At 31.9% G+C, this 12,054-nt stretch overlaps 1 protein-coding gene across 8 annotated transcripts in view; it reads left to right on the forward strand.

The window, feature by feature from the left end:
- Scfd1 (sec1 family domain containing 1) overlaps positions 1-12,054 on the forward strand; it is a 93,469-nt gene that overhangs the window by 18,400 nt on the left and 63,015 nt on the right. For all 8 annotated transcript variants that reach the window (XR_015445756.1, XM_087197074.1, XM_087197070.1 and 5 more), the window contains 5 exons: positions 1,448-1,570; positions 2,987-3,074; positions 5,847-5,936; positions 8,659-8,714; positions 9,644-9,729. Coding sequence is in view for 7 of the 8 variants with exons in the window: in XM_087197074.1 (XP_087053200.1) it covers positions 1,448-1,570; positions 2,987-3,074; positions 5,847-5,936; positions 8,659-8,714; positions 9,644-9,729 (443 nt within the window). In the remaining variant the exon portion in view is untranslated. The remainder of the gene's footprint in view (positions 1-1,447; positions 1,571-2,986; positions 3,075-5,846; positions 5,937-8,658; positions 8,715-9,643; positions 9,730-12,054) is intronic.

Below are 12,054 nucleotides of genomic sequence, written 5' to 3' on the forward strand. Positions count from 1 at the left end.
TAGCTTTATCAATTTAAACCTTCATTAATTTCTTTTAATGTTTTGTAGTGTTTAAAATATAATATTTGTGCTTCTCTTGTTAGATACATTTCTTCATATTTTTTAATAAATTGAATTGTTTTCTTAATTCCACTTTTAGGATTGTTCATTGTAAGTGTATACAAATCCAATGAGTTTTTATATACTTCTCTTGCATCCTACCACCTTACTGAACTTCTGTGTCCTTTAGAAATGTGTCAATCATTCTCTGACCACTTTCTTTCTGGCATAAGATATTCCAGTTGCATTTTGTAATTTCTTTGGCCACCCATGAATTCAGCTGTTTGTTAAAGGAGCCTTGTTTTCTGTAAGGAATGGTTTTTAAAAATTAGGTTCTAAGCATTAGGCATAACTGGTGCCAGTTTTAGTTCCTCTCAATGGACAAAAGTAGGAAATACGTACCTACGTATACACACACACACACACACACACAGGCGCACACATACAGTTTTGTATCTGCACTTATTTCTATAAATCTCCTTCTCCTCCCCACCTGTCTAAATAGATAACCTGCACAATCATTGTATTCTTCAACATATGATTTAGTCTAGCTTCTCCTTTTTCCCTTTATAAATTTGCAACTCTTTACTCTAACACTAAGAGACATGCTTGCCAGTACCCTGAATATATTTACTTAGTCTTTCTGCATAACTAATCTCCCTACCCCTTTTGAACCACTGCCCTGCTGAGCTTCTTGCCTCACACAGGCTCCAGCCCCTCAGTTTCTCACATTTTAACATCTCTGAAATTAAATGCATCCTAAAATTCATCATGTGTCATAAAATTTTATTGGTAGCATTCGTTATTACTTAGTGATAGATGAATGATTATGCTTGTTATAATTGATAATATCTTAGACTTGAGGAAATATAGTTATTTAAATATCTATGCCTAGAGTTTAATAATTATATTTAAGAATTTGCATAGCTTAAATCGCACTACTTTTCAGTGATTGAAAAGAAATATTTTTGTAATTGATAATTGGAATTATAACACTTCTGTGTGCAGTAACAGAAGTATTTGTTGTGTGATTACATGACCAGCAGAAGTTAGTCTCTACCAAATATAATAAGCATTTCATTATGTTAGATAGTATAGTGTCTACTCCTGGATATTTTTAAGAAAAAATACACTGAGACTATTTCACATTAGTTTTGTGCTATGGTATATTGCAGTCAATGGGAATCTGTTAATATAATTTTATAACTTTGTTAAGATAAGTTTCAGTGACCAGATAGCCAGTACTTCTTCATAACTTTGTTCTCTTAGGATACTTTTTTGTCAGTTATATAACCTGTCTTTATATGTCTTATCCTCCAAAACCTTATTTTTATAGTATTTAAAGATTTTTATTTATGCTATTTCTTTATAGAATTCTATAAGAATGAAATATTTATTGTATTTATAGGATCTTCGTAATCAGCTGTATGAATCATATTATTTAAATTTTATTTCTGCTATTTCAAGAAGTAAATTGGAAGATATTGCAAATGCAGCATTAGCAGCTAGTGCAGTAACACAAGTAGCAAAGGTAAGTGATTTGGGTCGATGAATGACATTTTGTGAATGTAATATTTAACAGTATTCTGAAAGCTGTTAATTGACATACGTATCTTATTTTACAAATGACCAGAACAATAAAAAATGGTTAGATTCAATACTTCTAGAATGAGTTCCGGTAATGTAAATTATCTTCGCCTTAAACTAGAAAAAGATGATAGTCTTTATAGCTCAGTTTAGAAACAGTTTCACAATTGTGTTGTCATAAATTGTATTCAGAATATATTGACATTGTTTTGTTTATAATACTGTTGTCAACATATTATCTCCACGTCTTTTCTTAACACATTCACCACAGGGCTGTAATTCTGGGTGCCTTAAACCACTGGTTATACATACACGACTATCCCATCAGGTGGCTTTTTATTTTATTAGTAAAAAGACTGATAAAAGTGATTAGATCTGTTTGTACCGCCAGTGGTACAAGTCACACAATGGGACAATCATGCATGCGTTCCCCTGGTGGTTCAAGCTGGTGGGAATGTATTGAGAGGATCCAAAGAGGCTATGTAGTGTATTATAAGACAGAAAGGGGTTGCAATGAGCCAACAATCTTATAGTAATCTTTAGACATGTTTTACTTAAGTTATAAATAAATTTGTAAAATATATTCCTGGTTTTAGCTTTCTTGTGCCCTGTGCTTCTTAAATATGAAACAGAAATAAATGAAAAGTCTATGGAACTGTATAGGACTTCCCATATTTTTGTCCACTGGTAGAGTTTTCATTCTTAAATTTAGATAGTCTGCTACTACTTCTGATTATTTTTAGGGTTTCTACCTTAATGTTCTTGCTCAAAATTTCTCATTCATTTTACATAAAATATGGGGGCTGAGGATTTTTCCACTGCCTGCCTCGCAAGCACAAGGTCCCAAGTTCGATCCCTGGTACCGGGGGAAAAAAAACCAGTTGGCATTTTACATAAAATAGTAGAAACGATTTTCAGTTTAAATTTAATTTTTCTCTTCATTTGTACTTAAGAACTGGCATAACTTTTCTGTGCTATATATACTAAAACATATTGTATAAAAACAGGTAGTGTGACTTTTTGGGAACATATAATTACAATAAATATAAAACTTAAAATTGTGGTTTTCCATCACAATTAGTATCCATCTTCATTATAGTCACAAAGTTTTTATACTGCTTAAATTTTGTTTTCTGAAAATATTCTCTTCCTTGATACTTACTGTTTTCATTGTTTTTTAATATTCTTAACTCATTTTTTTACCCCATTAGCCAGGCTACCACAAAGTACAATTTTTAGTTATTGAATGGAATTAGAATTTTCCTCATTTTTACTACTAGTAGGTTTAATCAAATTAAATTTACTTTTAATATGAATGTATGATAAAATTCATTACAAATTTTTTTTCTTTTGTTTCTAGGTTTTTGATCAGTATCTCAATTTTATTACTTTGGAGGATGATATGTTTGTATTATGTAATCAAAATAAGGAACTTGTTTCATATCGTGGTATGTAAAAATAGGATTGCAATTCTTTATTTTAAATTTTTTATTTTGAGACAGGATATCATTAAGTCACTAATGTGACCACACAGAAGTCAAACTTGGAATCCTATTGCTTCAACCTCCCAGACTGCTGAGATTTTAAATTTTTTATTTTGAGACAGGATATCATTAAGTCACTAATGTCCCTACTCAGAGGTCAAACTTGCAATCCTATTGCTTCAGCGTCCCAGACTGCAGAGATTACAAGGAATGCACCACCAAGGCCATTAAGACAATATATTAATGCAGGATAGAGCTGTCTCATATAACCTTAGACAAAAATAAGATGTTTTACTTCTGGGTACTTAAAAAAATTGGCCCAGATGGTAAACTCTCTGAGAGAAGACCCTTTGGTTTCTTTGAGATCTATATTTTGTAGCATGCTTTCTTGATGAAATTAAACAAAATTCCTGGAGGACTGTAAGAATTTGCTGAGCTGTCCATGTGAGAGATTTTTGGTGGTGGTGGTTATTCATAGAACTCCATTCACAATTAATTGAATTTTAAATAAACTAGCAAATTACTTAAGTTACATGTTTAAAGCCTAGTTTTTCTTAAATTTACAAATTTTGTTATATTATTTAAAAATCTAGTAAAAACATGCACCTTTACTTTTTCTTGGTCAGTTAACTCAAATTGAATAAAATTGAAATTGAATTAGTCTTCTAATCAGTCCCCTTTAACAAGTTAATCAAATTTAATTTTTTAAATTCTCTTAATATTTTGCATTTATAATTTAGTACATTTTTTTAAAGACTTCATATGTTAAACCGGATAAATTTATAAATCAAGCAAAAGCTACCCAAATACATAATTCTTTAAAATTAAGTATATTTTAATGAGTCTGTCATATAATGAATGTTCATATGCTTAGAAATGTAATTAAATTTTCCTTTATCTGTCAACTTTAAAAAAAATCCCAAGTCTGAAATTATTTACTAATTTTAGTCACATGGCTAATCACCCAGATAGTAATAATAGTTGTAATTGCTTGTTTTCTGGCAATCAGTTCTAAGCACTTTACTGTATAAGCTCTTTTGTACATGAGAAGACATTTGGGCAGTAGGTATTGTTACTTCCAATTTCCAGAGTGGAAAAATGAGGCATAGCTATTAAAAAAACAAGCACCTTTACTTTTGGATCAGGAAGTGGCAGAGCTGGATTACTCCAGAAATAGCGCGTGCACCCTCTAGTAATAGTTAGTGTCCTTAACTATTGTGTAATCATATACCACATTTTCTCAAGCAGTGTAAGTGCTTTAACCAAAATGTTAAACAGATATTCTTAAACTTGTGTTAATACCATGATTTGATTTTTATTCCCTATCTTTAATTCTGCCCTATGGATTTGCGACTTAATAAAGGAAGCAAATTTCTCATCATAGACTGAGACAGTTGTCTCAGACAGAGCAGCTTTTGTCTCAAGTTGTGTTGAAGTTACTAATGGACAGTTTGTGACTTAAAATTATTTCTCATTCATAGGGACGAAGCTAGATTTAGGGCTAAAGGGCTGAGTGCTTCTTTGTAGGTTATACTGCTGCCAGATTATTGACAGAATTCATGTTCTGTGAAATCAAGTAATTCACATTGTATCCTTTTGCCATTTGTTTCATCTGATTTGGATAGATGACAGTATGGAACATTTTAAGGACAGCATGGAACATCTTAATGACAGCACATTTCTCCCATCTCAATTCTGTTGCCTGCTTGAACTCTGTTAATTTTATGTTTTCCTGACAGACCGTACTTTCTTTAAATATTTTGATATATCAAATTAGATTCTGCTTTCCTCTCATGATAAGCCCAAGTTACATTAAAATTTTACATTTGCTTTTTGTATTCAAGGTATTTGGCAAATTAAAAATACTATGTAGATAAAATTTTAGATCAGTCCTTCCACATATGGTTAGCGAGCATCTGCTTTGTCAGATACTAAGCCTACATTTTGTGAAAGAGAAAAAAATAAATCAGTCTTTGACTCTCAAGGATATTCTTCACAGCAGTGTTTCTTAAACTGTAGCCTTAGGATTCTTTGGGTTAGAACCCTCTGGAGGTGTTTGTCACAATTGCCTATTTCTTAGAATTATCTATCTCCCATCTATTGAATTGAATCCCTGTGGAAAGGGCTAAGATGCTTTAACCTTTAAGTCTCTAGAAATAGTTTTATTTCTTCCCCTAAATTCCAGAGTAATTCTTTCACCTCCTAAAATGTGGGAACTACTTATGTACAGTCTTAAGAATTAGAAAAGAATTTCATGTAGCTTATTATAATACAAAGAAAATGATATGTGTTGTTGGTTCTGCCTTATTGATTTACATTATCTTTTTCTGGCATTTTTGGTTAATAGGATCAGTGATTTCTTGAGGCCATCTAGTGTTTATGAATAAAATTATGGATTATAATACTTATTTTCCTATTGGCTCTGGTAAAAATTTTATATAGTTTGTATGGTGAAATTTTTTTCTTTTTTACCATTCTTCTGATATTGAGATGGTTTTTATATGTGGTTTTTAAAGGCAGGCGGCAGAACCACTGAACTAAATCCCTGGCCCTATATGTGGTTTTTATTTGTAAGGTTTTTTAATGTATAATTTTTAATGTATGCAAGCTTATAACTGAAAATTTCACTCAAGTATTATGTTATCTAACTGCATATTAATTAGTAATTTAAGAGTTTAATAAATATAAGAAATAAATTTTAGTCATTACTTTTCTCCTTTACTGCTGTCATTTTAGCTATTAATAGACCAGATATCACAGACACAGAAATGGAAACAGTTATGGACACTATTGTTGACAGCCTCTTCTGCTTTTTTGTTACACTGGGTAAGTTTTCAAATCTTTCTGGCTATTCTTCAAAATAAATATTTAACAACTTACTTTAATCTGTAACACTGTAATGTGATCCTTTCACCTATTTGACTCTGTAGCATCTCTCCAAAGTTGGAGTAAAGTATACATTTTCTACTGTTTTGTTTTTCTCTCTCTTTATTTTTTTATTTGTGGAACCAGGGATTGAACTCAGGACCTTGAGCTTGCCAGGCAGGCACGGCGCCACTAAGTACATCCCTGTCCCATCTCTACTATTTTTTAAAACCCAGTTCTGATACTTTGATGTGCTTAATCCTCTTGAGTTATCATTCCGCAGTTTTTTTGAGTTATTTCCTTAGATGTCTTTGGTAATTGTAACTTTCTAATATATTGTTTACGTAGTTTGATGACAAATTCACCTATGTGCCTGTTAGCTTTTTAAAAATATTTCATTATAAAATATTTCAAACATCCTTTTAAATAGAAAGATATATGCCTGGTAATTATTACCAGGCAAATTATTGAGGCAAATTCTAAAGCCACCAGAGAACACTAAATTTACCTATAATGCTAATCTACCTATATATTAAAAATTTTAAACATTTCCTTGAATTATCTAAAATTGCCTATAGCTACATTTTATTTAATGTTTAATGTATGTCTTTATGCTTACCATTACTAATAGATCTGTTTAGAAACCTGATTGTAATTTTAATTTCGTAGGCACTTAAAAAACCTTTTAATTAAAATGATCCTTACCATAGAATGATAAACTCTTTCCATTTCACAAATGAGAAAATTAAAGAAAAGATATGCATAGTATAAGATTTAGAAAAATATTTAAGGAGAATTTGTGTGCGGTTTAGGGCTCACTTTCAGAGATTTTTCCCTTGAACTTCCAACCCTTTTATTTCTCACTTCAGTAAGTCTCTTGTTTTCTGCTTATGCTTTGTCCTGTGTCATGGAAAGTAGAAAGTATCTTCAGCAGAAAAGCTTGATAACATGTAGCTCACCTTGTTTGATTCACTTCTTTAAAGAGTTTTATCTCTGTCAAATTTCTGCTTGGGCTCAGTGCCCTCAAATGGGTTGGGTTTTGTTGTATTTTATTTTATTTTTTGAGATAGGATCTTGCTGGGCCAGGGATTTAGCTCAGTGGTTCCGCCACCTGCCTCTCAAGCGCAAGGTCCCGAGTTCAATCCCCGGTACCAAAAAAACAAACAAACAAAAAAACAAGAGATAGGATCTTACTATGCGGTTCAAGCTGGCCTTGAACTCACTATGTAGCCCATGCTGGCCTCAAACTTGGAGCAATCCTCCTGCCTGAGCCTCCCAAGTGCTGAGATTACAGGCATGCACCACTGCACCTAGCTATTGTTTTTTTAAAAAAGCACATGTATATAACTTTTACTCACTAAGCAAACATAATCATCATTCTGTTTCGCCATCCTATGTAATTGCCTGTTGCTAGGGTTATTGTGGGCATGCACATTATTTTGCTTGGTGATACATGATATGATTTCAAAGTAATAGTAAAATGGGAAAGAGATTTATAATGACCACTGAGTCTTTACAAACACCTTTATGTGTAGAGTAGGAAAAGTGATTATTTTTCAAAGAGGAAATTGAACATACTGGCACTCTTGACAAAGAATATTGACGCTAAATTTTTAAATTTTAAAAAGCAATTTTCAGAATAATATGTATAATATCCTATTTTTGTTTTTTAATACACAAACATATACATATACACACATACTCCCACTTACTAGAGCATATGAAAAACAAAAGGAAGGCATCTATTTGTAACTTAATGTGGATTGTTTTGGAGAACCTAGAATCCAGAGAGTTAACTTTTTGCATTTCTAATGTTGTTTAAATTTTTTTATGTCAAACATATATAACCTTGGCCAGTGGTGGTGAACCTATGGCAAATGTGCCACAGCAGGCTGTGTCATTGAAAGCCCTAAAAGGCTCACCATCACTGACCTAGGCCATCAGAATAAAACAAAAATTTTACAAATTTGCTAATATTCCACATTTTTACTTTGCAGTTCATAGTGTACTTTGCTATAAAATCTGAAATGCAACAATTTTGGCACATGATTACAGTGTTCTCAAGTTTGTTTCATTTTAAGATTTTTCAATGCAATTGAATTTTATTTTTTTAGCTTTTAGTAACATTTATTTGCAGTAATAAAAGAAGAGAGAAATTAAGAGGGCCCAAAAAAAAAAAAAAAGAGGGCCAGTGAGTTGATTTGGTAACAAATTGTGGCCAAGTTTTAGGAGCATTTCATGTTACATGAAAAAAAATTTCTGTTATCTTTTAAATTTTAAAAGATTAAGATGCTCTATTGTTAATTTGTAAAATAAAAACTAGCAATCTAAACTACAAAATTAGCTAAGCTTCTTTCATTCTTACTTTTACTCAAATTAAAGTGATTTCTCTGAAAATACTGTTACTTTTTAAAACTATTTAAAAGCAGTCAAAATACTGATTAAGTCAGTTCATTGAGAAAAATGGATTATACTGTTCAGCTCCATATAAAGTTTTTTCTGCCTGTTTTCATAAATGAGAAGAGTTCATTTCTGAAACCTTGCTTTCGTCTTGAGATTATAAGTCCTTTTATGTCTGTAACCTGAAACTATATATACCTAGTCTTATTTTTTGATGCTGACGTATTTTATAAATATTCATTTTAATAAAGAGCTAAAATCATTGCTAATATTCTGAAAATAGGTGCTGTTCCTATCATCAGATGTTCAAGAGGAACTGCAGCAGAAATGGTGTCAGTGGTGAGTTCATGCATCCATCACTTGAGTATAAATTAATACTGTGTTTTTCAGAAACCTCTCAAATGTTTTTGTTAATATTAAGCACCTGGTTACTGTAGGTTATATATTAAGTACTAGTTACAGATATTTTATTACATTGGGATTCCACTGAAGATGGAAAGCAATCATTCCAACCTATTTCCTTTTTTTTTGCTAAAATCTATAGTACTCATTCAACTTACTATACTTATTTCTTCCCCAAATTATATATTATTAAGTTTCATTTAGCAAGTATTTATTGTTAAACATAACCATTTTTTAAATGGGGTGAAGTGCATTTTAAAAATGTCCCACTCTATTGGAGTATAAGATGTTCAGTATAAATTGAATATTCACAAATATTCTGTAAAGATTAAGAAATAAAAGAAAATTTAAACAAGTACTGAAAAAGAGAGTAAGTAATGTGGAAAGACTAGAAAATTCCTTGACATTTTGAAACTTTATTAGCTCAACTGATTTACTGACTGCTGGAAGTCTGATTTCCTTCACATACTCCCGTATCCATTTTGGGATTATTGTACCCTGTACTCTTTACTCCCAGTCACTCAAATCACCATTCTTTCCATTTAGTCAGGCATCTGTTTATAAGAAAGTCATGCTTAGAGAGAGAGAGCATGAGTCATTACTGCAAATGTTTCCTGTACCTCAAGTAAAATTGGGCAATGGAGAGTGCTGATTAGCTGGATGTAGTGGCATATATCTGTAATCCCAGCTACAAGTACAAGTTATGATGGTATTGAAATAGGTAAGGAGCTAAAATGCTCAGATTTTAGAGTTGCTATTTTATAGAGCTATTCCAACCTTCTTGGTTATGAAACTAAAAATACAATGTATTACCCTACATAAAGTTAAAAGAAAATATTGAGTTAATCTAAAATTTGATTTTTCAGAAACTAGATAAGAAACTTCGGGAAAATCTAAGAGATGCAAGAAATAGTCTTTTTACAGGTGACACACTGGGAGCTGGCCAGTTCAGGTATTATGTTAATATACTTACAAGACTTGGAAATAAAATGTGTAGAGTTTTTATTGTTGTTTTTCTTATATGATAGAATATCCTTATACTTGTGGTAACAGTTTGTTTCTTTTTATTTTAAATCAGGTCATCAGGTTCAAGATTTTGACTCAGATAGTTCTTGAAATACAAATAGGGGCCAGGGATTTAGCTCAGTGGTTTTGTCACCTGCTGCACAAGTTCAAGGACCCGAGTTCGATCTCCGGTACCAAAAAAAAAAAAGAAAAAAAAAAGAAAAGAAATTCAAATGGAATATTCGTTCAATTTATCTTATTTTGGTAGAATATTCTATTACATTTTATCACTATTAAAGAAAGTTTTCACTATAAAAAACTATTCATAAGATTTGAAGATCAGAAGCCATTTCTTTTTGGTTATTAAACCTCTTGGTATTAAAAACAATAGAAAAACTCGATACTCACCTGTTTTTATATTAAATTTCCAATTTTACATTTGAATACTAATAATGTTGCAAAGAATTTCTTTCATTGTTACCATTTCTAGCATGAGTAGGTAATACAAAGTAATTGGTCAATGTTTTTGAATAAGAATACTAAAAAACCCTATACATAATAGTACATTTCATTGAAATGAAACCTACTCAAAGGGCTGAGAATTGCTAAGCAGAGGCAGGATTGTAGAAAATTCATTCTTATCCTCAGCTTACATGAATTAATAAATAAAGGCTGTAGGAGAAAAAAACATGATACCCAGAAAATAATAGCCCTCCAGCAATGAAACTTTTATAACTAGGCCATACACAAGGGGTGATCAAAGTATACAATGAATATTTGAATTAAAATTTATACCATGAAAGGCACGTTTATCATATTGTTCTTGCCATTTTCTGAAACAATTCTGAAAGTCTTTGTGTCTTTATAACATGTGATTAAAAATGTGATGAATGCTGGGCCAGGTATTTAGCTCAGTGGTTCTGGCGTCTACCTAGCAAGTGCAAGGTCCCCAGTTCAATCCCTGGTACCAAAAAAAAAAAAAAAAAAAAAAAAAATATGGTGAATGCTGCTGTTGAGTGACATCATTGGAAAGGCAGGTGTGTCCTCAATAACCTCACAGATCAGGCAGTGTGCGACTTTTTGGCTCTTCAAAACGACCATGAAAGGTAAAGGTTTCAAATTTATTCAGGACATTAAGATACCCACAACAGCGCAACTAATGACACTCACGAAAGAGAACCTGCAGAACTGCTTCAGAAAGTGGCAAGAATGATGGGATAAATGTGTTCAAAGAAACGGGGAGTATTTTGAGGGGGCTTAATGGCAATGTGTTTTTTACTGTAATAATTTTTTTAAAAATTAAACATTCACCATATTTTTTATCATACCTTGTACTTCATTTCAAGTCAGTTTTGATGCCTCCTATAGCCTTATATAGTGCTATAATTTAAAATTCATAACATTGTGTTTCAAATTTTTAGCCACCTCAGTTCCTCCATTATTTAAACTGCCTTCTGATTTCATTGCTGATCTTGAGTATTTTTCAGAGTGTTTGTCTAAATTAAGCAGAACAGAAATGTCCAATTGTCACTTGCTTTTATTTTAACAGAAGCAAACACTGTCATAATTTCCTTTTATAGTGCTTTGGTATAGACCTTTGAAACCAATATAAAGGCACTATTTTATTTGAATAATTATTAAATTGTTTTGTCATAGTATAGTTGTTTATTAATTTGTTGGATGCATTTGTGAATTTAATCAGCAACTTGATGAACTATTGTTGCTGAATACAACTATAGTGAATCTTCAACCAAGGCAGTTTTGTCCCCCATAGACATTTGATAATGTCTAGAGGCATTTTTGGTCGTCACAGCTAGGTAGATAAAATTTAGTGAGGTGAATTGTAAATGCTTAGCAGTGTCATACAATGTTAAACTTCCTACAAGGTACAGAACAAACCCCATAACAAGGAATTTCTAGCCCCAAATGTCATTAGTGCCAAAGCTAAGAAATCCTGCTGTAGGCCATCATCCCTTCCCTTCCGCCTCACTGTGGAATAATAAATGACAGTAAGTGGTAAGAGTGCCACTTAGAATTTTTAGCCCATAGTCAGTGGAGATATCCAGAAAATGGTAGTGAGTTAACTAAAATGGTCCAAGATCTGTTGCAGGAAGAAATGTGTAGCTAATATAATCAGATAGTAGAGACTATTGAAAAGTGGCATGTCCTTACTGTAACTGGCATGTGCTTCTGCTAACAATAGTACCTTTAAAGAAAATCCCTAAAATTTCTGTAGACACATGATAACTGCATAACTTTGTGCCTCGGTTTT

Source organism: Heterocephalus glaber, unplaced genomic scaffold (assembly GCF_053883595.1).
Source record: "Heterocephalus glaber isolate CG9 unplaced genomic scaffold, H.glaber_assembly_v1.0 deba00001662, whole genome shotgun sequence".
NCBI classification, from domain to species: Eukaryota; Metazoa; Chordata; class Mammalia; order Rodentia; family Bathyergidae; genus Heterocephalus; species Heterocephalus glaber.